The 27,924-nt window shown below is 37.1% G+C and overlaps 1 protein-coding gene across 2 annotated transcripts in view; it reads right to left on the bottom strand.

Moving 5' to 3' along the window:
• LOC145984985 (putative ATP-dependent RNA helicase DHX34) overlaps window positions 1–27,924 on the bottom strand; it is a 149,326-nt gene that overhangs the window by 34,897 nt on the left and 86,505 nt on the right. For both annotated transcript variants that reach the window (XM_083118463.1, XM_083118464.1), the window contains 5 exons: window positions 17,360–17,548; window positions 15,098–15,349; window positions 13,725–13,841; window positions 5,568–5,743; window positions 1,693–1,803 (listed from right to left, as the gene is read on the bottom strand). In XM_083118463.1, the coding sequence (XP_082974589.1) occupies window positions 1,693–1,803; window positions 5,568–5,743; window positions 13,725–13,841; window positions 15,098–15,349; window positions 17,360–17,548 (845 nt within the window). The remainder of the gene's footprint in view (window positions 1–1,692; window positions 1,804–5,567; window positions 5,744–13,724; window positions 13,842–15,097; window positions 15,350–17,359; window positions 17,549–27,924) is intronic.

Genomic DNA, 27,924 nt, shown 5'->3' with positions numbered 1-27,924 from the left:
TTATACACCTTACTAAGCGCACTAATAATACATAGAGATCCTCCTCAAGATGTCAAACACTAACAATTAATGCAAGAGTAAATGACAATCAATGACTCTCTAACTTATCTCCTTCACATTCAAAATGATGCAATCATGTCACCTGAATTGTATAAGTCTAACAAAAAAGTCAATTAATATAAGTGTTTACTGATTGCCACTTCTAGAATTAATGATTGCCTTTGAGTCATTCAAGTAATAATAAATCGTTCATTAAGGGCATAGCAAATTTCGATTACCTCCACTTTTGATCATCACAAATAAAGTGACCCCCAACCTAGTGTAGTACGTTGGCCAACCACTGGCTTGTTTGGCCCAACGTTGATAGGCATGAGGAACTTAAGGAGTCAGCAAGGGTTGGATTTACTGATTTGAGTTGGCTTTTTAATTGGGACTCGACTTACAGTTTAACCCACGAAGTCCCAGAGTACTTTTTTTCTTGAATTTTAATTTATTTTGGTATATTTACTTCTGATGGTGAAATATGAGCAACTAAATCGAAATTTTCTGTTTGCCATGCACTATTTGTGAGGGGGTAGCTGATCTCATATGAGATTAATGGAACCTCGAGGTTAAAAATTAAGAGAGAGAACGCGGTACTTGGGACAGAAAAAGACGAGAGAGAAACGGAAAATCGAGTATTTTACCCTTGGTTCTGGCAGTTGATGCCCCAATGCTATGCAGGTAAACATCTCTCTCTACACCTAGCTCCACTTGTTATTGCATTAATAAAAGGTGTTGGCGAGAGTTGCATGGTTATTTCGATTCCAGATTTAAGTTACATCCCTGAAAGCCACAGAAAGGCATGCTTGAATATATCTTGAAGTAAAAATATACACCTTCAATGAAGCTAGATAGCTAAAAAATAAAAACAATTTTTGGATAGCAGACTCCCTGGAGCAATCATCGCTAGTTGAATTAACTTGGAAATGAATTTTTGGGAGAATTTCTAAGATTTTAGATTTCTATGCAAGAGGTTAGCGCTCTCATCTTTGGTGTGAGAGGTCCCAGGTTCGATTCCCGGTGGGTGCCCCCAAAATTTCGGCGTTGACCCAGCTTCGTGAGGACAATTGAGAAGCTATACTTCAAGAAGTAGTGGGTTCTGGTCACGAAAACCCAGAAAACAGTGACAGTGGGATCTGATGTGCTGACCACGTGTCACCCAATGAAAAGACGCTCTGGTAGGCCCTGGCCCTTCAAAGGCTGTTGCGCCACGGAGTTTAGTTTTAGTTTATGCATAACTAAACATTGCTGTCACAACAACTTTCATGTTGTTTAAAGCCAAGTTTTCCTCTTCTTATTAGTATGCATTGCTTGTTACACTTATACTTCAATACAAAATAAATTATATATTAATATATGTAAACAGGCACAAACCAGCAATAATGATGTAATTCCAGTAAATGCTGCTCCTTCAAATACCAACCTGTATATTCAACATGAATGCACATAATTCATTGATTACTGATGAAGAGATATTATATTTGTCTGCTTTGAGTTACAATCTTAGGATAACCATTAGGCAGAGACCTGAAACTTACTCACATACTAACTGTTTTGAACCCCCCTCCCCCAACACACACACACACACAAATTGTGGTGTTTTCACCCTTCGTGAGACAAGCACCAAAGAGGAATACATCATACACTTACCTTGAAAACGTAGCATTGGTATCAATGGACTGAGAGAATAGAAGAATTGTTTGCGCAGCAGGCATACGTAGGGTATTCACTAGATATGGTTTTGTAGTTTCCAGCAAAGACCTGTGATAAGAAAAAAGTTAACTTTCAACCAAAATACAGTAATTTGGCTAGGTGTACATTGTCTATAGGGATAAAATATGTTGTTCTCTTACTGGTGGTATTTGATTTTATTAATCTGTATTACAAAGCAACATACAGGGTGGTTTTTAGAGAAGTGAACCTAAAAATTATCTTGCACATCAGAAATATACCTTTAGATTTTATTCTACTCCTGAATTGTTTCAACACATTTTGAATGCAGCAGAGATAACAATATTTATGCACGATCATATCCTTTCACCCATTCTGTAGAACAACATTCCTTTGACTTATTGGGTCACTACTCATAACATATTTATTCCAACACACAACCAATCTACAATAATAATATAATTAGGAAGAAAAAGGGAAGCTGCTAGGATCCCTTCTTAATATTCAAACATATTGGGTTGGCAACTAAGTTCCCGCCGTTTCTTTTAATTGGAAAAATCTCTATGACATTAAATACGTTTGGCACGAAGGTGTACATCATGCGAAAGAGAGTATATTGTTCTACCTACATTTATGTTTCTTTGTTACTAAGACACATTTTCTTGTTATTTACAGATCATTAAAATGGAATGTCAAGTTGAGAAGAATGAGCATTTTCGACACCTCCTCCTTTTTGTCTTTAATCAAGGTTCTAAGGCCGCAGAAGCTGCTCGCAACATTTGTGCTGTGTATGGAGTGGGTGCTATAGCTGAAAGAACCGCCCGTGATTGGTATGCGAAGTTCAAAAAAGGAAATTTTGACCTCAAAGACGCATCTCGTTCTGGCCGTCCAGTTGAGTTCGATGAAGAGCGATTGAACCACCTGTTGCATGAAAATCCGCGTCAAACAACAAGGGAACTGGCAGAGACAATGTGTTGCTCCCACACTACTGTAGAGAAGCATTTTCACTCGATGGGAAAGGTTCAGAAGTGTGGAGCATGGGTGCCTCACACTTTAAGTGTCACCAACAAAAATCAACGAGCCACAATCTCCGCTGGTTTGCTTGCTCGGCACCGTGCAACCCATGGACACAAGGAACGATTTCCTCCATTTCAAATTGCTTGAAAGGAACCAGATGATCAACGCGGAACTCTATGTGCAACAAATGGAACGACTCAACACGGCTATTCAAGAGAAAAGACCGAATTGGCAGCATGGTGTTCTTTTGCTGCACGACAACGCCCACCCTCATATCGCCAATATGACCAAGGACGCCATTCAAGCTCATGGTTGGGAAGTGCTGCCACACCCACCATACTCTCCTGATTTGGCACCAACGGATTTTCACCTCTTTCGATCTCTTTCAAATGCTATGCGGGGAGTTTCGTTCAATACTAATGCAGAATTGAGAGCTTGGTTGGATGACTTTTTCGAGTCTAAACCATGTGATTTCTACCGACGAGGTATTGAAAACTTTGTTGAACGTTGGCAAAACGTTGTAAACAACACAGGAGAATACATTATTGATTAACTACTTGTATCTGTTTATTGAAAACTAACCTTTCAACACCTTCCTTAAAAAACGGCGGGAACTTAGTTGCCAAACCATTATTATGAACAATCTTTGTTGCTTGAAGTCAACAGGATGGAGGACATTTTTAACATTTAATGTGTTGCCTGAAAACTCAGCATGGAGTACAGTTAAGTGTCTTGAAAAGATTTGTGATCCATTGGTGAAAGCATATAACAGCTCTACAACAATGGACCTGATTTTCACAAAGTGAAAAATAAAAGACTGTATGGTGACAGCAAGGATTGTAATTCTGCTTTGCTGTATACTAAGCAGCTACGAAACACCATGTGTACATAGCCAGCCTCCATGGTACAGTGGTTATCACACCATGTTACGACGTCAGGGGTCCGAGGTTTGAATCACAGCCTGTGCATGGGTGTTTTTTGTGAGAAATCACAAAAATGCCCTAAAACAATAGTAATCACACTGTGTGGTGTCTCTCCTTGGGGAGGTGTCAAAAATTCAACATTACAAATTACATCTCTATTTTCGCTGTGTACAGTCTACCCCTTCAGTATGATAGAAACACTTGGCACTGAATAAAGGTGACGGTGAGGTGTTGAGGAATACTGTACATAGAGGCTATGCAAGGGCAGGATTACATTGCAAGCAGCTGATTGCATCACCTACATTCCCTCCTCTCGCTCAATTGAAAATCTGACATCGCCAGAGGGATTTTCTTTTCTTGATCAAGCTATAAGTGTATAAAGAACTTCTTTGTAACTTTAAAAAGTGAAAATATGGTGAATATGACAGAAAATGGTTAAAATATACTCGAGTAGAAATAGCAAAATACACACACACACACACACACACACACACACTATATAGACAAAAGTCACCGGACACCCAGTGTTGTTCATTCCAAAGACACCAGCCAGGTAACTAATAAGATGTTGGACCTTCCTTCACTATTACTACAGCATTTACTTGTTGGGACAGGCTTTTTGCTAAGTTCTGGTATATTGCTGGTGGATTTTTTTTTCCATTCATCCTGTAGTCACGTGAATAGTTCATGGGGTGCTTTTCGGTCGAGTGGGTCTGGCACACAATCGATGGTCCAGTTCATTCCAAAGATGTTCTATGGGATTCCATGGGCGGAGTTTGAGCTTTTGCTTTGGGGGGCCAGACTCTGGGAAGAAGCATAGGATGTACCTGAGGGTTATTGAATATCCCCTAGTTTATAAGGTGTTCGGAAGTCTTCTCCCGGAAAAAAAAAAACAACTTAAAAATACTGAGTGTTAGGCCTTTTAGATTTGAAAATGTAAAATTTCCTCGCTTAAGTAAACAAATATTAATTAGTATATTGGTTGTCAGTTTTAAAAGAAGAAAAACGGTACGATTATTGCATTTCATTATTTTTTTTATTGATACAATGCTCGTATTACTTTAAAAAAGTTATGGTACAATAGTAAGCTTCAGAAATTTTAGAAAAATTAAATTGAAAAGTTCCTTTGATGTCTCAGCAGTAACTGTTGACTCAACACAAAGTCTCATTTTACGTTTTTCTTTCTTCAAACTGTACACATCAATCAAATCGTCTAAGTCCCGCTATTGCGGGGCAAATTGCCAAACGTCAAGATTTGCGGTATGGCTTCATAACAAAAATGTAGTAACTGAACTTAATCATGTGTTATTTTTTTAGTCTTCTTTAAGTTGGGGGGGGGGAGCCCCCCTGGCCCTTCCAAAACTCTGCCTATGTGGGGTTCTAGTCGGGGCTATGAGCAGCCCAGCTAAGCACATTCACCTGATTGCCCTCAAACCACAATGCAATGGGTCCTGTTTTACGGGCAAGGGCATTATCATACTGATAGAGAAAAGGGTCCATTCCAAACTGTTGCCACAGTGTGGGTAGCATGCAATTGTCTAAGATGTCCTCATAAACACCACTGTACATGTTGCCATTGGCCAAAACTAATGGCCTGAGCCCAAACCAGGAAAAACCCAGACCATGACACTACCGCGATGTTCACTTGTGTGTCCAGTGACTTTTGGCATATAGTGTACATATGCTACAATGAAGTATTGTTAATAAATTTAGTATACTATCTTAATTACATTAGTTTTTACACAACATGTATTTCTATATATTTCAGTACTATATCACCCTTACCAAAATAATAAGCACATTCATGAAAATCTTACCTCTACCCATGACTTTTAAAAACAACAGTTCTGAATTTATTTTGGATGTAGAGATGGGTATAGTGGTGAAAAACTTATACATTCCCTGCATACTTACAAGTAATACAGAACTTGATGTTTGGAGCTCACAGGGAGTCGTGATGTAAATCCTTCAGGTACAATTATATCAGACTCTTCCAGCTGAAGTACTTGTGGATGATGGGCAAAGAAGCCCATGGGATGAATTAGAACAAATGGCTTTCCTCTTGTGTGGAATAGCTGCTCAGAAGATGTCTGAAAGTAGGAATAATGATTTAAAAAAAAAAATCTGTCTAGAAAGAGCTCAACAAACAGTTAAGTACATTATATAATCTGACTGTTGGAACAGTTTTTGAAAGTAACACAGTTACAACTAACAGTTACTTTCTGAAATGAGTAACAGAAACTGATAACTCAAGTTACTTTTTTCAAGAAATTAGTAATGAACTTAAACATTTTTTTTAGATTATATTTTGACACACAGGAGATGTACTACATAGAAATTTAAACAAATAATACAGACTCGAGCAGGACTTATTAATTTGCACATCTGTTGATACATTAGTTCAACCTTAGTTATTTTACACTATTTCACTCTAAATTAATCACACCATTGATGATAAGTGATGAATTAATGACAAACACAATGAGAGCTCCATGCTCGAGTTCATGTTTTAAGTCCACTTTGAACACAGTAAGGCTAATTGGGACTAGACCTACAGTTTAAAGTGGAATCCGAACTACTATGTGCCTCCACCGGGTATCGAACCTGGGACCCCTCGATTACAGGGTGGCGACGCTACCACTACGCCATCGGGGTGGACCCAGAGCTCCATGCCTTAGCAATACAAATTACTCCATCACGGATGATGGCATACTCATTTTAATAATAAGCCAGATAGAAGTTCAAAATCTTATAATTTTGGAACTGTTTTTACGATACAATCTGGTAAATTCAAGCATACATAAAATTTGCTGGATTAAGGAAGAAACAAGTAAAAATAAAATAGTCACATGCACTAGCCTAAGGGAGTAATTCTTAAATTCACAGCACAAAGAATCATTTCTTACACGAATATATAACCTCTCTGTGTAACATGAGGAAAAAAACAATAACCTTCTGTGAATTGTGGCAATATGCAAAAAAGGTGAGGTTCTTTTTTGCATGGACCGAGAAATTATTATTGGGTTGGGTCAGTACTAATACCAAAAGCTGATTCTCTTACTGATTTGCACTGACGCAAATGCTAGAAAATTGTAACAAATAAAAGATTGTTCACAATATTGATTAACACTAGAGCGGCGAAGGATCTGATACCCCCTAGAGCAGGGGAAAGTTGTAATTTTGAACCCTCATACGAAATGCATTTAAAAATTACATGTTAGGATGGGAACATATTATTAATTTATTTTCTGTGCTTTATGTATTATAATCAAAGTGTTTAGGTGGTGTGTGATACAGTTTCATTACAAATAAAAATTAGGATCATCAACAACTGAACAGTCCAGAATACACAACATTTCACCATGAGAAACTGCTACTTGATGCGACATGTTTGGAGACGTCCTTCCCTGTCCAAGAACACTACCTACATGACAACATGTAAACTCACAAGTGCGAACATGCTAAAGATAGGATGACACAGGAACCATAACCTAATGCTAATATTGCAGCATGCATAAATGAAACTTTACAAGGGTCAAATTGACCCCTCCCACTGTTCTAGGGGTATAACATGAAATTTCACAGAAATAAATTATACGTGGGTTGGAAATTTAATAGTGGTAACTATTAATTTACAAATGATACGAAAGAGACACCTCTGTGAAACTCTTACAGCCCTTCGATGTAGTCACCAGCATTGTGTACAACCGCTACCAGTGAAGTGCAACTTGTAGTGTACCTGTAGCAGCGCCCGTTCTGTTGATGGTTCGAATGGAGCAGTCTATTGCCTGAAGAATCTCACGAACAGTTTGGAATCGAATGCCACAAAGTGGTTTCTTCATCTCAGGGATCAAATTGAAGTCACAGGGTCTTAAGCCTGGGAAGTCTGGGGGATGGTAGAGAATCTGCCAGCCCCCATTTAACAAATCAGCCACAGGTTGCGCTACATGCACCCGAGCATTGTCCTGCAAAATGAGACAGGAGGATTCAGCAGAAAGTGTCTCCCTCTTCTCTTTCGCAAAGCATGTCGCAGGTTATGTTCCAAAAATGAACAGTAATCCCACAGACAAGTTAATAAGTTAATAAAATTAACTTGTCTGTGGTGACAGTCTGTCCTGGAGGTACGGCGAGAATCACCAGAACTTTCACATTGTGAGTCTGAGTCTGACTACACAACTTTCAACCACCAACTTCAATGATTCTCTATTCCTTTCGTCACACTGCACATGCGCCTAGTGTTGGAAGGAAGAGTCCCTTTACTGGGAGGTAGCTTAGGTATCAAATTAACATGTGGTATAAGTAAGAATCACCAGTTCTGTTACATGGTGTATACGTATACAGCAGTGTTGTTACTATTAAATTTCCAACCCACATATTGTGTAGATTTCAATATACCATCTTAAAAAGGGCACAGAATTATAAAAAGTCACAAAATTTCAACGAAAAAAAAAGAAAACCAGGATAGTTATTGAAGAAACTGGGAAGGCAGGGGTTATTTTGACCCCTCCCGCCATTCTAGTTTTAATATTGATATGTAAGTATTCCACTGCAATTACATGCATCATTTTCCAAGATTCAAGAACTACATTATTAAAATACCCGCCATTTTATCACTAAATTATTTTTTCACACAATGTTGGTACTGGTGCAAAATAAATTAAAACTTATTAAAACGTTTATTGTTTTTCAAAACTCTACACTCTTACTTTGTTTTCTTGAACAAAATGGCTTAATACCAGATATGTTATTTTGTATATTCTCAAAACTTATGAATAATAAAATTCAGTGGCAGCTTGTGTCTTTTCAAAGTGCATGGCTACAGGTGATGCTGTTCTTTCCTGCATTTACAATTAACTCCTTCCCAGTGGTCAGAAGTAGCGAGCTACTTGTAGCGTCGCTACTGTAGCTAGCTACAAAATTTGTAGCTGTAGCTGTAGCGACGCTACATTTTGAAAATTGTAGTTGTAGCGGTAGCGAAGCTACAAAATTCCTGTAGTTGTAGCGAAAATTTCGCTACAGCTACATTTTTTCTCAGCATTTTGAGGTGAATTTTGAATGTGGCAACAGCGTCAGAAAAAATCGACAATAACCCTTAATTTTGCAGGAGGTTCATAAAGACAGTTTATTACATGGAGGTACAGATTATCTAGATTGTAGATTATAGATATCTGTGTAATTTAATTAATTAGTAGCTGAATAATTCAGATATCCAGATAACTAACTGACATATATGAATATATTCCTGCTAACAGCTACGTCTTTTTTAGCTGCATCGCTATTTTGGGGAGAAACATGCCTTGTTTGCTGCACCACTGGAAAAAAGTGCCTCGTTTGTGTCACCCCCGGAACAAATCCTGTTGATATCCATGGTGTAAGAGACACCAAAATGTCATTAATTGCTGTGTAAGACACAACTTGCAGTGCAAAAATGAGTGATGGATTTTCCACTGCACTGACAAGGAAATAGTGCCAGCAATAAATGGCTCAGTACGGTAACAGCATTGATCATCGTCAGTATATAGGATCTCACCAGCAGGAAATTATTGTTACAAGAATCATAGAATTTCTGGAATTACAATTATTTTCGCGATAGTATTTGTTCTCAAATTTTAAAATTACAATATGTTTAGAACAGTCAGGTTTACACGACAGTTTCCTCAATAATTTTATCATATTGCAAAAAGTATGTACGAGTTATTGACTTTCCTACAGAAACGACAATTTTCTTTAGTTAATATGTATACATAGTTTTCAAATTTATGTATTTCTCCTACTTTTGCGTCACTTTTCTGTAACTTTTGCTAATCATGACATCATCATCATCCCTTGCCATTTCCTACCTCTGGCTGGGTCAACATATAAGTCAAGCCTCTCCATTTTTTCAGGTCTTCCACCTCTCCTCTCTTTGCACGGTGTTGCAATCTTGTCCTCTTCTCCTAACACTCCACTATCTGCTCTTTCCATCGACATCTTGGTCTCCCCCTTGGCCTTATTCCCACTCCTTGTGAATTGTAAGCTCTTACTGGTAGTCTTTCTGCATCCATCCTCTTCATGTGTCCGAACCATCTCATCTGTGCCTGATCTATCCTGTCCTGATGCTTCACCACACTCACTGTCTGTCGGATCTCCTCATTCCTTATTCTATCCCTTCTAGTCTTCCTCAAAATACTCCTTAAAAATTTAATCTCCACTGCCTGCAACTTTTTTTTGTCTGCCATTGTCCAAGTCTCTGCTCCATACGCAATTATTGGCACATAGTATGTGTTGTATATTACCTTCTTGCATTTCATAGGTACACCCCTGTTCCATATTAATCTTCGAACGCTTTGATATAGTCCACCACCCATTTGTCCTCTTCTGTTTACCTCCTCATCTATTCTTCCACTTCTATCAATCATGACAATGAGGATGAATGGTTTATTTAATTATTCTCTTATCTATAGTCACTTTCTACCTTTCATGGAGGAGCAGGAGGATCCCATCCTCCCAACTTGGCGTCTTTCCTAGTTTTTGTCTTGAGTCCATTTTATGCATAGATAAGCTGATCGAGACTGGATCCTAACCACTATGTGCCTTCCCTGGGAATCGAACCTGAGGCCCTTTTGTAGTCAAAGGGCTTCAGGTACTTTTCATTCAAAATGCTGTCTTCATATCAGTCTATAAAAAATGAAATATTTATTCTCAAGAAAATATGTTGATGTGAACATACGCAAATACGTAATCCTACCAAATTTGATTTGTGTATAGTTGTAATCATTAATTTGGGTAACACTCTAATTGCAATATTCATATATCAAATATGAATTGATATGCCCCTTGCATAGGTATGGTATTCTCAAAACTATAGTAAAAATAAGTAACTGAAGTAACACTGCTATCAAAATTATTGAATGACTGGAATCATGATAAAAAAATAACAGAATCTATTTACCAGTAGTAGGAGATTTTTAATACCCATATGGTTGTTTTTATTTTTTTATGCAGAAGTAGCGCAAAAAGTAGCGAAGTAGGGAGTAGCGATCAGGAGTAGCGTAGCGAGCTACTTTTAAAATGTAGCGTTCTGATCATTGCTCCTTCCCACCCCCATCAGTATCAGGATGCATAACGCTCGCACGCCCACACACAAAGTGCAGAAATGATAGTGAAAAAAAATATGATTTTTATTCATCAATAAAATATGAAAAAAAAATCCATGCATTCACTCACCTATTGTCTGAAGGTTAAATCCATTCTTCTGTTCTTCCTGGAGCAAAATTTCTCTACCACCTTCGTGTTGAAGTCTTACATACTGTCACCAATCTTTTCTCAATAGAAAGCATAAGAAGGGCAGACAAGCGGCCCTGGGCCATTGTGTTTCTCAGGAAACTCTTGATTCTTTTCAGAGAAGAGAAGCATCATTCAGGTTCAGCTCTTGTCAAAGGAGTTGTAGTGATGATTCTCATATTCTTTCACGCCGGATGGCAGATCAGATTCATGGATTTCACGATGCTGTAGCTTATTTGCTGGCAAATGCTGGTTTCCAATTCTCTCTGTAGGGAGTCTATAGCATCTCAGATCTTTTGGATGGTGCTCTTGAAAGCAGCAATAGTATTTTTTACTTGTATTGTGTCAGTTCATCTTGCATGCAACTGAGTATACAGTATGTTGACATGTGGCGTAATTCTGACAGAATGGCACGATCCTCCAAACTGCGAAGCAGGACTCGCACTTCCTGAATGGTTGTGCATGACACTGAACTATCCAAGTCAGTATAACAGTTTGCAAGTTCTTCTTGATTTTTGTACACCACATTACTGCACACGATTTAAAATTCCACCATCTTCTTGAGCCAGAAATAGATATGGTAGGCAGCCTCAATTTCCAATCCCAATATTCGCTGAGGTGAGCATGAAAAGAACGCTGGGAACAAAAAAACTCTGGCTTACTGATTTTGGGAGGCACCTTGCTCCATTATTAAATTCAATTGGTGATAACAGAGAATATAATGAGCAAGTGGAAAATGTTCTTTAACACAAGATTGAATTCCATTTTCCATTCCTCTCATCACCAAATCTTCGGGCAATTATTTTATAAGGTTTCCCACCAAATAAACTGTTCATCTCTTTCATGGTACAATGAAAAATTGCCTCAGCATCCTGTATGTCCCAATTAAGGAAGATTCAAAACTTCTTACGAACAATCACCTCAAGTTTGTACCTGATATGTGGTTTCATTGCATATTAATGCTAGATATTTTGTTTCAGACATTTTCTCTATAATCCGCTGGCAAATCTCAAATATAGAGTTCAATAATTCATTTTGGATGATTCTCAAGGTGTCTTTAAATACAGTGCTGTTATCAAGATATTATTTAACAGCACAAGCTATACTGCTAGTAAAATCAATGAGGTCTCAAAATACTCACGTGTTTGCAGAAGAACATCTCTTATCATGACCATACAGGGCTAACTCAAAATATCCACAGAACTTAATACAGTGTATGATTTTTGACCAGGCATAACGATTTTATTTCAACCTGTTCATTGTGATTTTGAAGTGATTCTATATAAGCACGACTTACCTTGTGTTCCTACGTTGACAGTTCCGAAGAGTGGCAAAATTCAAGCCATTACTCGTGGATTTCTTGCTTTCAACACGCTTTCTCACATATTAACTTAAATGTCTTAGCTCCTTTACCCTTCCTTTAGACAACAAATAACTACTTCCAAAAAATATGCATGGAAAACCGAATAATGCATTTTGAACTTGACACCAACAAACCCATGGATTATGACCATACACTTTTCTATGAGGGATGATCGGAAAAAAAAAATACACAGCCTGTAAATTCCAGTAGGTATTTATTAGACAAATACAGACAGACTCACGTGAAAAGATACTTCATAAACTACTTCTCAAAATAGTCTTCTCCCCAGTTCTGGCATTTATCCCAGCACTTCATGAGGTTCATGATGCCTATCTCATAGGACCCGTGGTACTGTTGTTGGAGCCAAACCCTTACTTCGTGCTTGACATCATACAAATGAAACTGGCATCCTATGAGATGCTTATTCAAAGGAGCAGAGAGATGGTAATCGCTCGGATCAAGGTCCGGCTTGTATGGTGGATGCTGGAGCACATGCTACCAAAAACTCACCAGGACGTCACGTATGTTGTGAGGCGTGTGGATTTGTGTTGTCATGAAGTAGAATGACTCCTGTGGTGAGAAGTCCGGGCATCATCTTTCGAATTGCTGTTCGTAGGTGCAGCAATGACACAGGTTTCACTCGGATGTTATTGTCCAGCACGAAGTAAGAGTTGGGCTCCGACAACAGGACCCTGAGTTCAATGAGACAGACATCATGAACCTTGTGAAGTGCTGGGATAAATGCCTGAACCGGAGAGAAGACTATGTTGAGAAGTAGTGTATGAAGTATCCTTTCACGTGAGTCTGTCTGTATTCATCTAATAAATACCTACTGGAATTTACAGGCTTTGTATTATTTTTTTCCGATCATCCCTCGTATTAAATTGCCTTTTGCATGTGCTGCTCGTATCTCCCTATGCAGCTTGTGATAAATCTAGAACAGGCAACAGCCAACCTCCAGCTTTAATGTTTCCAACTTCTTTTCAGTGCTCTTGAGAAGAAAGGATGCTGCAACAAAGAATCCACCAAATTCATGATGCATCAACACACACATATTTACACTTTACTTGGAACAATAACAAAACAAAAAAACAAACTAATCCTTCACAGTAGTAATGACTACTTCACATACCACACGACTAACACAATGAACCACATGAAGAAAAAACTGGGGTTTGGAAGCAGGCTAGAACAGCATACGTTTGTTTCTTAAATAAATGAAGTGTTACACAAACACTCCCCACCACTGAATAAAATTATGCATTTTGTTTATGATTTACTGTACGGCTAAACAGCATATTGTAGTGAGTCAAAATGGTGACATTTAGAATTCTATACATCCTATGTTAATGAAGGAAAGAAGCAAAACCAAAACTTTTAAGATGTATTTTATATTAACAATTCTCTAGTCTCCATAGATTGATTCTGATGAAGTGACCACATACCTTACAATAATTAAATTCATCTGATATTGCAACTTGAGGATGCAGTCCACTGCAAACAATTATTTTCAGCATCATAAGATCCCTGTAGCTGCATGTTGTACTCTTGCTTAGTAGATTCTGCAATGAGAACACAATCCGTTTTTGAATAATTAACTTATTTATTTAACAAAGGATTCCAAATACAGCATTACCCATTTTACACTGGAATGTACTAACAATAGAAAATTAAGCATGATTTTTACTCATATACAGGGTGAACCAAAAAAGTAACAAAAATACTAAATACTTTCGGCTACTTTTTTTCGGAGCTACCCTTACAATTAATGTTTATTCTTCTTGTATCGAAATCCCAGGGCTTGCCAATGGTGAAGTGGTAAATCTGTCTCCTTGTAATTCAAGGGGTCTCAGGTTTAATCCTTGGTGGATGCATTGCATAGTGGTTCAGATTTATATTTAAACTGTAGGCCTACTCCTCATCAGCCTCTTAACAATATTAAGTGGACTTCAACACACTTCTACCTAAATCTCAAATCCTGGCATTGTAACATCATCAGCCACAACACTACATTCAATGACCACTTCTAGGCAGCATGCATCTATCAACCACTCCCACCCATTGACACCTTCCACTTCTGGTTTACATATCCTCACTCACAAACTCGGCCAACACTCATCGAACTACCCACCACTCACTCAGCCACCATTTCAACACTGCTGAAATTGACATCTCGTCAAAGCCCGTTTTCTATCTTAAATTTTAATCTGAAGACCTGGAATTGTAGTGTTATTTTCCCCAAAATGTATATTATTGAAAAACAAGTCATACTCAGCATTAAGATAAGTTTTCAATCTATATCTATTATCAGTCTTTGGTAATCACTAAGGAAATGTAGTTTCAGAATTCTGAAATTAAACAGCATAGAACACCTTGCAACATCACATTGTATTCTTAATTACAAAAAAAATCTACAAGAAACTTAAAACCAAAGCAAATAAACTTGCATTTGAGAAATGAATTGGATCAGCCAGGTTCAAGTCTCAATTTAACCTCAAAATAATATACTAAAAAAAATGGGAATGCACAAAAAATATGGTAAACATATCCTACAGCAAAAATTACAAATTCTTCAAGAATGCATGGCTGTATTTTTCAAATTGTTATGGTATTTTTTGCTACATATAAAGAAGTGGCAACATTTGTGAGGACACCTACCAATTTGGCACATCTCTTTATAACCACTTATCAACAATTTATGTTCTTTAGTGTACTATGGTTGCAAAAACTGCTCTACACAGTTCCTTGGTATCTTCTTGATGCAACGTGGTAATACTGAATAATCCATGTAAAAACATTGAGTAGAAATGTTCATTACCTGGACATGTGAACTGTCATTTGACAATCGGAACTCTACATCCTTAATATCTATCTCTTCATCTTCGTCATCATTAGCAGTTACCGCCTGACCTTCCAAAGGATCGATCTTGAGGATTTTCCTCTTTTTAGGTCCAGCCATATGATAATCTCTCTTCATAGATTTTAGAAGCCTCATCTTGCCATGCCTCAGAGATCGCTCCGCACTCGTCATCTCCTCATCTGGCCGTTTGGATTCCAGCATTCCAGAACTCTGCAATTAAGTTTTGGGGTTAATATCAGGTATGTACTAGGGTTGAGCCGAGACTGACACCAATGTATTGATATTAGAGAGTATTGATTGGAATTTATTCACCAATACCAGCCAATGAAATAAAATTAATACATTTTAATTCAAACTTTATACATTTGTCTCCCAATAATGATAGTTAAAAAACAAAAAAAAAACTGAAATTTTACACAAAATAATCTTTGTGCCAATCACAATAAACTAAAGTGAATGAAGAAAATAGTAAGTAGCACTGTTATGCTCCTACCATCATGCGAAGTCACACTGTAAATCATTATACACTTCTTGGTGAAAAAATATAAAATTTTGTAATAAAAATGTATAATTCACCTATAAGAAACGCAATGTATCAGTGTTGCTGAATACAGTTCTGAAAAATTTGTTGTAGTGCAGCTTATTCCCCACCACCAACCTTCCAAAATTAAGATCGTGTAGCATCTACAATCCATAAAAATTTCACCAGCTAATCGTGAAAAATTGTGCAATCAGAACAAAATAGCAATTTTAATCACAAAGGGGAAAATGTAGAGAAAGTATATTTCAGTTACCACCCTGCTGGTCTCATCTCCCCTTGGCTCATGGGGGGAGGGAGGCTTGGGCTCATTAGGTGTGCCACTCCTTGAAGCATGGTAATGAACAGAGTGGCACTTCACACCTTCAGCACTTCACACTGGTCTTCTTCCCAGTTGTCTTCTCAGGCCAGTGGCCATGGTTCAAGCCTCCCTCTCCCTTGATGTTAGTGGTATGTCCCCCACACCCCCACTTACAGAGTGATTATCAAGTCTCAATCCATTACAGTGAAATACTAAATTTTGTAAAGTGTTATTTTGTGAATTGTCATGAAGTGTGTTCTCCAACATAACTTTCTTATTACAATATTTCAAAGCAGCTCGAAAAACACTTTTCACTTGTTATGGTATTTTTTGCTACATATAAAGTGGCAACATTTGTGAGGACACCTACCATGTAATGCTACCAACCCTAGTACGAAGTCAGTTTCTTCACTTTTGAGGAGTTACTTGAAACGAAGAAGTAGCGGTCTTCGGTCTTGAAAGTCAGAAATCGGGGCAGTGGGACTTGATGCACAGACCATGGATCACCCCAAAAAAAGTTGCTTGGCAGATCCAGGCTCTCATAGGATTCTTGCACCTTAGAGCAACCTTAAATCCAGGACCTATGAAACATAGGTGGATATTGTCAAGAAATCACAAATTTAATTCGGACTATGGTGGATAGGATATATACGGCAAAATGTTTTTTGTTTTTTTTAACTGCTACCAAACATTGAATTTGAGACTTTATAATTAACCTGTACTATCATTATTATTTTAGTTTGTTCTTCCACCTCACTCCAGGTTAATTGCAATGATGAGGATGCACCATGAAGAGTTGAACCTGCACGAGAAACACAATGAAATATCTATGCCTTACCAAGGGTATGAACCTAGGGTCCACAACCTCTTAGTGTGCTCTGGTGATCATGCCATGGAGAGGATGGGTATAAATTGCAGTTATTTCAGTACAAGGTTTCAACGCAAAACATCTAATTTCTATCAATCACAAAATCAAGAGAAAAGTGCCAGTTATAGAATCATTAAAAATACATCCTAATATGAACATACTGTATATTCAGTGCTCAAGGTGCAAATTGTTAAGTGGGGAGATGTTTCCTTAAGCCTCAGAGTTGGCAAGTAGGATGCCTCCGTGTTTTATTTTGGGGACAATGGGACAGCTGGGGGATTTTTTTCTGGCTGGGGATATTATCCCCTGTACTTTGAGCACAGTTAATATTTCTTTAGCCAAGCCAAGTAATGGTGTAATGGTGCAAATCAAGAGGAAATACATGATGCAAAGTTCTTTTTTTGCTAGGGTGTAAGTTGTAGGAATTTCAAAGTGTTTTTTAAAAACTTCCTAACAATGGAAATTTACTCCTGCTTGTTTATCAACAATACATATTAGTAGTAGTAGTAGTACCTCCAGGAGTTCCTTAAACTGTCTTTGAAGTTTGGTCATCTCATAAAACCGTTGCTCTTCGAGGCCTCTCCGCTTGCACCATTTTCTCGAGTTACTCCGAGGATCATTTTTCACTTTCAACCACTCCCGGAAGGCATTGAGCAGTGTTACAGGGTCCCCATGATCTGACTCCAACTCCTTTCGTGATGTCTGTAGAATATAACATTTTTAGTATACAACACTCAGATAAAAATAGTGTTATGTAACCTTATTTCCACATGACCTAGGTCAGACTTAAGCAATTCCCTTGCACTTGTGAAGGGCAATGAGTAGTACACTTAAAGGGCAACAGAGGAGTGGTGGTGCGGCTTGCACTGAGAGGTAAAAAATACTGTGGAAGAAGGGACTCCCCTCTTCATGAAACCTCCTTCTGTTTCTTCTGCCATGATAACAATGCAGCACTGCATTTTCACTTGGGAAACAGATGGTAAGAGGTTTCCCACTGCATGAACATGCTTGGCAAGATCTCCTGTTTGACTCACTTGCTCCTTTCCACCCTTCTTACAATGCTAGAACACCACTACTTGTTCTGCAGACCACAAGTGCACATCAAATCGGTCTTTCACAATTATAGTTGGTTGACCAACCCTGACCTAACACCTCAAGTCACTTAATGACATAAATCCCTTTCAACAATGATGTTATATTCTTGTCTAGATGTATTCAAATCTAGGACAAAGGTGAAGTATGATGAACAGTAAGTTAAAAAATAGTATTCATCATATGAGATGAGTTCAATTGAACAAGCTGTATTAAAGTCTCTTGGAACTTAGTGACATTACATTGTTCATATGAAAGACAGTAAAAAATAGTTTCTTGTATAGTAGTTCTCAATTTCTTCATGGATTTATTCATTCACTTTTTATTGATCTTAGCATTACAAATTCCTTATCTATTCAATTTTGACACATTTTTGCTATGATGATTACTTCTTTATTTTTAGGATCACAACACATTTTCATTTATAATTCCAATTTGTCTGGCAAATCTGAATAATCCACATTATTTTTAGCTTAGGACTCAATAAAAATAAAATTATTCAAGATATAGGAAATAAGATTTTTATTTTTAAAAAAAGTTGGGAAATGCTTCCTGTTACTTGTGTAACGGTGATGACGTAAATCTGTCATTTGTAAGTCCCGTTTTGCGTCATCCCGTTACATTGAGTGAAAATTTCCCACCCGGGAAATTTCATTCTATAAAAATCCCCATGAGGTTATTTTTCCTCACTACCAATTAATACCGATAGATGTCTCTCCTGTTACTTTTCACCTGTTTTCTTCTTCGTTAGCAGCGGAGGTGGAAAAAACACAGTTCGTCGCACGACAATCAAGGTTCAACGTCGCTTGGTATTTTATTCTAAAACTGGGTCAAGTTTATTGTATAGTGTGCAACCACATATCGTAAGTTGGGACTTTGAGAACTTTTCGCCATTCATTTTAAAGTCTACGTGTTGCCGTTTGAACTTACATTGCTTCTTTGCAACATCGTGTCCCGTCACTAAAAAACTTTGTAAGGAATTGTGCTTTGGACTTATTTTTTTTTCGTGAACCAATTTTCAGCATATATATAAATCTTGCGTTAGTCATTTTTGTGGTAATTGTCACGCCCAGTATTTTAATTTGTGGTAACCATTTTTACACATATATATATTTGCACGACTAGTATTTGTTTTACGAAGTAATTAACCAAGAAGTATTTAATGTCAGCATGAACTTGAGTCGGAACATAGACATTGAACCTTGAAATAACTAGAACCAATACAATTTGCTGCAGTATCCACAAGCACACATGGCATCAAGGAAGTAACAGCAAAAATCTATTACGTAACAGAACACTTGGATTTGACTGCATCAATTCAACTACTTTGGATGTTTGCGAACAGCCGGTCTAATTTGGCAACTAGAACATTTATGAAGGTACGTAAGATTACGTGTTTTGTAGTGAACTGGAACTTGTGTAATACAAACTTAAATTCATACTTGACAATTGATGATTTTTTGCATTACAAATAAGACGTGATGTAAGATGGGGGCTTTTAATGCGTCATGTGCATAAAACCTGATCACGAGTGAGAAAATAGATACGTACATGTGCGTGTACCATGTAATAGCGTAAAACATCGCTGCAACAGTAACCCAAATGTGCAACCGATACGCGTGTGACCCAAGAACGTAATTTTTATAGATAATCATTCAACCTCAAAGACGTCATAACGAAAGTCCTTTTACAACTAATAACAAAACGAGACAAATCTTAACCGACTGAGTATTTGGAATTAATGAGCATCTAATTCTCTTTTTAAATAATTATAATTTTAGGTATTCTGTAAATTAGTAGAAATTGTCCGTGAAATGTTGAACTGATACAAACTTTTAAAATGAAGTAAATTTTATCTGTATTATTGCCAAAAAAGGCGTACCTTTTATCTGCATTGTTATTTTTATTGTAAATTATTCTGATCAAATAAGAATACTAAGAATGAGAATTGTCGGTCATACGTAAACTGGAATTTTGTTGTGAAGCTTAGTAAAAAAAAAATAGAAGGAAATATTGAAGGAATGATGCCGCAAATTTAAATTTGTTAAATAAACGTCTATAGTGAATGTACTACCTTTTTTCATTGGTGTGAGTTGCGATTGGTGACGTAATTGAGGTAATGCTTGTTGTATAACTTGCTGAATTTTTGGAAAGGGTAAAGAAGGGTGAGGAATTTACACAAACATTATTCAAACTGTTGTTATTGTGGGAATTATTTCCGTATATGTATTCGGTTAACCCCATAACAAGCAAAAATTGTAATTGCGGTTCCTCGATTTATATTATCCACGCTCTATATACCTCTGCGAGTATAGGTCACCTTGTTCATGCTTCCCATTTTTACCGACATCGAGGAACGGCGTTACAAAAAATTGGCAGTCAGAGCATGGCCATTTTCCCCTTTTCTTTCATTAAGTGAAGTTTGAAGTGAATAAATTTTTCCCACCCGCCCACCCTATTGGAATTTTCGGATTTTGGCTTGGGATATTGAGTGATTTATTTGGTGTGTGACTATATGTGCCTTTGTTTTCAGCATAATATATTTACATTGTAATTTGAAATTTTTTGGTTGATGCATTTCCCCCCCCTTTTTTTTCTTTCGTATTTATTGGTTTCATTTTTATGCTAAGATTTGTTGCAGTTACCTTATTTTACGTTCCTTCGATTTTGAAAATAAAATTGGCAATTTTCAAATTTAACTTAGCAGTTCATAAGTAGTGTGAATTGGACGAGTCTACATCATTTTTTTTTGTAAATCGTTTAAAATTGGATTTCCCTTGATTATTTTATCGTTGAAGGTTATATTTTTGGTTTTGTGCACTGGTTGGGTAAGGATGTCTGTGGTTTCACCAGTTATTAGGCCTTTTAGGTTGAATTTTTCACCACCATTATTGCATACCAGGCAGGTTAATAATAAGTTCAGTAATTTTTTGCTCCCTCCGGAAGAGACTCCTGTCACAAGTTACATTCGATATTCTTTAGCACATGAGATAATTTGTGATTTACCATGTATAGATGGAGAGGACCTCCATAGGGTGGTATTGTTTTTAACTACCTTGCATAAAGCATTTTCATTGCAACTACTCGACTTGGAATCACTGCTATTTATGGCATATAGTAAAACTTCGGGTATTTTTCGCACCATTTGGTACGAAATTTTGATTTTAAAGTATCCTTGGCCAATTATGATTAAAACGATTTGGAGTCGCTTGACAAATTTGCAAACCTTGAGAGATTTAATACAATTTTATGTGACTCGTCAACAAAGGACAAATGAGTTCTTGTCAAGTTATATCCGCGAGGTGGATATTTATTTTCATATCTTTCCTTTAGATTGGACACAGGATAAACTGGTGGAAACTATAATAAATGGACTTAGTATGAATACTCGTTTGCATTTAGTGTATTATTCTCGTCCGAGGTCAATAATGGAGTTTATTACTATTGCTCAAGAAATATGGCCTATGGAACTTCGTGATTTTTCGGACAAGATACAACCTTCTGTTATTTCTAGAGCCACACAAGTTGAAATGATTGAGGATCGATTAGAGGGGGTTGAAGTTTCTATGGATGTTGAGCACTGTGAGAGACAGAAGGATGAAGTGAGGTCAGTTCCTCGGGAGGAAGATAAAGTCTCTACAAAATCTATTAATGTATTGGATACAGTTTTTACGGTTGCTTCAGAATTGCATTTTCAGTGTTCCTTTGCAGAAGAGGAAAAGTGTATTCCTGTTTTGACTGCTACTGTTAATTCGACTTCTTCTCGTTTGTTATTGGACTCTGGGAGTTCAGTGTCATTGATATCAAGTACCTTCTTCGCAACCTTAAAACAGAAATCACCAGTAGTTCATGATGTCACTCAGGACTTATTGTCGATAAACAACCAAACAGTTCACTTAAATTCCCGTACTGAGTTGTCACTGCGTATTGGACATTTGACCTGGAAATGGTATTTTTGGCTTTCTGATTCGCTCCCTTTTCCGATAATTTTAGGGTATGATTTTTTATCCCGCACTAAAGCTAGATTGTCTTTCGAGGAGCGGATACTCTCCTTCCCATTTTCAACGATTCCGATACACTTCGAGTCTTCAAAAAAAGAAAAGGCTCCTTCAGTTCCTTCTTCTGTTAAGGTTAATGATTCGATTCCTTTACAAATTTCAGAATCTTCAGATCTTCAAACTCTCATGGTACGATATGAGGATGTAATTACTGAGAAGGTGGGCACATGCACATTGGATCCTGTTTCAATTCCCGTGATATCGGATATTCCATTTAGATGTAGACCGTTTCAGTTGAATCCACACCAAACGGCAATTTTGCGTCAACAGATTGACGACTTAATAGAACAGAATATCATCGAGGAGTGTAGTTGTGCTTATTCAAGCCCGTGTTTTCTGGTTGACAAGAAGGATGGTTCTTACAGATTAGTATGTAGTTATAAGCAGTTGAATAGACTTATAGCTTACGACAATTTCCCACAAGCTCGTATTGATTTAATTTTCCAACATCTGCAGTCTGCTAAGGTTTTTTCTTGTCTTGATTTATGTAAGAGCTTCCACCTGATAAGATTAGACGAGAAGAGTAAGGATTTGACTGCGTTTGTCACGTCTTTTGGCCAATACCGTTACACCAGAGTTCCTTTCGGCATTAACTTAGGTACGCAGTTGCTGACTCGAGCCTTAGACAAAATTCTAGGGAAGTTTAAATACAAGTTCTTAGTCAACTTTGCAGATGACCTCCTTATATTTAGTCCTGATGAAGAATCTCATTTGGAGCACTTAAGATTGGTTCTTCAAGCATTGAGGGAGGCAGGTTTGACTGTTAATCCGAAGAAATCTTCTTGGATGCAGCGACAAGTAAAGTATTTGGGATACATTTTGGGGGAAGGAAAATTAACATTGGATCCGGAGCGAATATCTGCTATTCAACAGATCCCTCCTCCTAAGAACGTTAAAGCTATTCAGAGGATTTTAGGACTTACTGGGTACTATTCAAAATTCATTCCTGCATATGCGGAGTTAACTAGCTTTTTGTCAGACAAAAAGAAAAAGGGAGTTCAGTTTGTTTGGTCAGAGGAGGACCAGGTTAAGTTTGATCATTTGAAGAGTGTCTTTATTAAACATACTGTACTGGCTTTACCTGATTTTTCGAAAGAATTCATTTTGCAATGTGATGCTTCTAACTTAGCTCTAGGGGCTACCTTGAATCAACAGGAATCAGATGGATCGTTGCGGCCAATTGCTTTCGCTTCGCGAAAACGCACTGATTTGGAACGAAAACAGTCTATATATGAGGCAGAGTGTTGTGCCATTGTATATGGATTTAAGAAATTTGAAACTTACCTTACAGCAAAACCCTTTGTTCTACAAACTGATAATCAGGCGCTTTCGTGGTTATTGCGTCATCCTGAGCAGTATGGAAAATTTGGTAGATGGTTGTTGTATTTATCTCGCTTCTCATACACAGTGGAGCATATTCCATCTAGATTGAATCCAGTGGCTGATTGTCTGTCTCGGATGTATACACCGGATGAATTTCAAGTATCTCAACCGCCTATTTCTAGTTTTGCGTGTGCTGCTCCTAAGTTCCAGATAATTCCGTTTGATAAGGCCGATATAATTCATCTTCAGGCTCAAGATGCTAATTTGTCTCCTATTATTCAAGAAATCCAGTCTGGCAAAACAGTGAAGCATTATCGCTTGTTTCAAAATTTGTTGGTTTGGCAACCTCCTAAGTTGAACCATTCTCTAGTTGTGGTACCAAGTGCCTTACAATTATTAATTTGTAGATATTATCATGATGTTCCTGCAGGTGGTTCACATTTGGGGGTTCGAAAATGTCAAAAGAAGATTTCTGCACTTTTTTGGTGGCCTACCTGTGCCCAGGATGTACGTAAATACATTAAATCGTGTGATACTTGTCAACGTGCTAAACTAGTTATACGTAAACCCCCCGGTTGCTTATCATCAGAAGTCATAAAACATCCTTGGCGCCATTTATACATAGATTTGGTCGGTCCCTTGGTGCGTTCCTCAAGGGGAAATTGCTTCATTTTGGTGGTAGTTGATGCGTTTTCAAAGTGGGTCTCTTTATATCCACTGTGATCCGCGACATCAGTACAGGTCATTGACAAACTGCGACAACTCTTCCTTACATTTGGAGCACCTTGTGAGTTAGTGTCGGATAATGCTACATATTTCAGATCACGTTTATTTAATGACTTTCTGTTTGAAGCACAGGTGAAGCATATTTATACCAGCGTATATTATCCAAATCCATCATTGGCTGAACGTTTCATTAGGAATCTTAAGGCTTCTCTTATTGCGTATCATTCAGAAGACCATACTAAGTGGGATTTAAATTTAACTGCCATTGCATTTGCGTTTAATACTGCCGTACATGATAGTTTGCAGACCAGTCCATCACAAATTATTTTTGGAAGGGATATTGATGGTCCCATGAATTTTCATTGGGAGCTTCAATCAGACGTAGAACTTGGTGGTCCGCCATCTGGTAGTCGGGCTCAGTGTTGGGCAGAAGCATATTCTCATCTCTTGAAGGCTTGGAATACTAGGAAGAAAAGATACGATGCATCGAGAAAACCAGTTTCTTATAAGGTTGGAGACCTAGTTCTTTATAAAACTTGTCCACAAAGCAAGGCCTTACAAAATATTTCGGCTAAATTGATGGAACGTTGGTCGGGTCCGGCCCAAGTTTTTAAACTGTTGGGTTCTGTCACTGTGTTATTGGTGGATCCGGATACTCAGTTATATTTGAGGAAAGTTCATGTAAGTCATATCAAGCCCTATCACTCAAGAGAAGATCCTGATTCGGATATTGCTTTGGCTGATTCTCAGGTATCTGATATAATGCAATCATCTAATGTCTCAGGTCAGAATTCTGGAATTCCAGATAATGCTAATAATTGTTTACAATCTAGTCCGGCTAATCATATTTTCTGTAGATACTGTAAGGAATCGGGACATTTGATTACTCAATGTAACAAAAGACCTAAACGTTCCCACAATAACAATTTGCAACGTAGAAATTAAGGGTATGTTTCCTTGTATTTATATATATCATGTATTAGGTTAATGGCATTTTCTTGGTTTTTTGCTGTCTCTTTACAGAAGGTCCTCTGATGTATTTATCGAGTGTGTCATGATAGCAAGACAACGATGGTAAAATAAAAATAATTATGTGTATTTGTGCAAAATTTTGTCCTGATGTTATATGTCGGATTAAGATTCTATACCTATATAATTCAAGGAGTGACCTTTAACTGTTTCATTTAGTATGTCATTTGGATTCATATATTTTGATTGAGTAACTAAAGTATGTTCTCGTTTTTGATGAAATTTGGTACTATTTATATTTTTGTGTTGAGTTTTCAAAAAAAAAAAAATCATAAATGATCATTTGTCATATGCATGGAGTTAAAAATTTTCCTGCCAGAGATTCTGTAATAGATGCTCGTTTTTCTAGTGTTTCCCCTGCTAAATTTTCTCGTTTAATTCTCAACTCTTTCCTATTACTTCTTCTCTTCAATTTTTTTATTTTTATTATTTTTTTTCGTTGCATGAAATTTTTCGAGAAAATGGGACAACAAGCCTTTGGAACAACTGCAACAAGGAAACTTACAACGATTCATCTTTAAGGAAGTTTTGGTATGGTTATTGGAACGTTATGCTTAATTGGATCAGCATCATCTTATGCAGCGATCATCAAGACGTCTTGAATCATTTTGACAACCATCTTGAATCATTTTGACAACCATCTTGAATCATTTTGACAACCATCTTGAATCAGTCTGACAACCATCTTGAATCATTCTGACAACCATCATGAATCATTTGGACAATCATTTTTGATAATCGTGAAACAACCTTATCATGTTAACCATCGTCAGTTGTGTATCATATTTTTGAACTCACTATTTTTTTTTCATCTACATCAGTTATGAAGTGTTGTGTTTATTAGTAATTATTGCTGCGTTTGTGTCATAAATTTTGAATCTATTTTTAGAGTTTTGTGAATCATGTGGATTCGTTTACTTGATATTTTGGTATTGGAGATATCATGTTTTTACAATCATGGAGTGTAGTTTTAAGTAATTAATTCTTGAGGGCCATTCCCAAGATGAAGTCTTATTGGAACATAAGGGTAATGATGAATTTCCATAGTAAATAAGTGGTGGATCTGCCTGTTAAGTTTTAATGTTGGATAAATAATTTCCGGCATAGTGGTACTATTATAATATGGGTCTTTTATGGATACCGAGATGCTCATTTTCGGGTTGGTTTTCTTTCATCGTCGGTTGGGGGAATTTGTAACGGTGATGACGTAAATCTGTCATTTGCAAGTCCCGTTTTGCGTCATCCCGTTACATTGAGTGAAAATTTCCCACCCGGGAAATTTCATTCTATAAAAATCCCCATGAGGTTATTTTTCCTCACTACCAATTAATACCGATAGATGTCTCTCCTGTTACTTTTCACCTGTTTTCTTCTTCGTTAGCAGCGGAGGTGGAAAAAACACAGTTCGTCGCACGACAATCAAGGTTCAACGTCGCTTGGTATTTTATTCTAAAACTGGGTCAAGTTTATTGTATAGTGTGCAACCACATATCGTAAGTTGGGACTTTGAGAACTTTTCGCCATTCATTTTAAAGTCTACGTGTTGCCGTTTGAACTTACATTGCTTCTTTGCAACATTGTGTCCCGTCACTAAAAAACTTTGTAAGGAATTGTGCTTTGGACTTATTTTTTTTTCGTGAACCAATTTTCAGCATATATATAAATCTTGCGTTAGTCATTTTCGTGGTAATTGTCACGCCCAGTATTTTAATTTGTGGTAACCATTTTTACACATATATATATTTGCACGACTAGTATTTGTTTTACGAAGTAATTAACCAAGAAGTATTTAATGTCAGCATGAACTTGAGTCGGAACATAGACATTGAACCTTGAAATAACTAGAACCAATACAATTTGCAATTTGCTGCAGTATCCACAAGCACACATGGCATCAAGGAAGTAACGGCAAAAATCTATTACGTAACAGAACACTTGGATTTGACTGCATCAATTCGACTACTTTGGATGTTTGCGAACAGCCGGTCTAATTTGGCAACTAGAACATTTATGAAGGTACGTAAGATTACGTGTTTTGTAGTGAACTGGAACTTGTGTAATACAAACTTAAATTCATACTTGACAATTGATGATTTTTTGCATTACAAATAAGACGTGATGTAAGATGGGGGCTTTTAATGCGTCATGTGCATAAAACCTGATCACGAGTGAGAAAATAGATACGTACATGTGCGTGTACCATGTAATAGCGTAAAACATCGCTGCAACAGTAACCCAAATGTGCAACTGATACGCGTGTGACCCAAGAACGTAATTTTTATAGATAATCATTCAACTTCAAAGACGTCATAACGAAAGTCCTTTTACAACTAATAACAAAACGAGACAAATCTTAACCGACTGAGTATTTGGAATTAATGAGCATCTAATTCTCTTTTTAAATAATTATAATTTTAGGTATTCTGTAAATTAGTAGAAATTGTCCGTGAAATGTTGAACTGATACAAACTTTTAAAATGAAGTAAATTTTATCTGTATTATTGCCAAAAAAGGCGTACCTTTTATCTGCATTGTTATTTTTATTGTAAATTATTCTGATCAAATAAGAATACTAAGAATGAGAATTGTCGGTCATACGTAAACTGGAATTTTGTTGTGAAGCTTAGTAAAAAAAAAATAGAAGGAAATATTGAAGGAATGATGCCGCAAATTTAAATTTGTTAAATAAACGTCTATAGTGAATGTACTACCTTTTTTCATTGGTGTGAGTTGCGATTGGTGACGTAATTGAGGTAATGCTTGTTGTATAACTTGCTGAATTTTTGGAAAGGGTAAAGAAGGGTGAGGAATTTACACAAACATTATTCAAACTGTTGTTATTGTGGGAAT

Source organism: Lepisma saccharinum, chromosome 3, assembly GCF_977018435.1.
Source record: "Lepisma saccharinum chromosome 3, izLepSacc3.1, whole genome shotgun sequence".
Classification (NCBI taxonomy): Eukaryota; Metazoa; Arthropoda; class Insecta; order Zygentoma; family Lepismatidae; genus Lepisma; species Lepisma saccharinum.
This window is presented reverse-complemented; position numbering and strand designations above follow the sequence as displayed.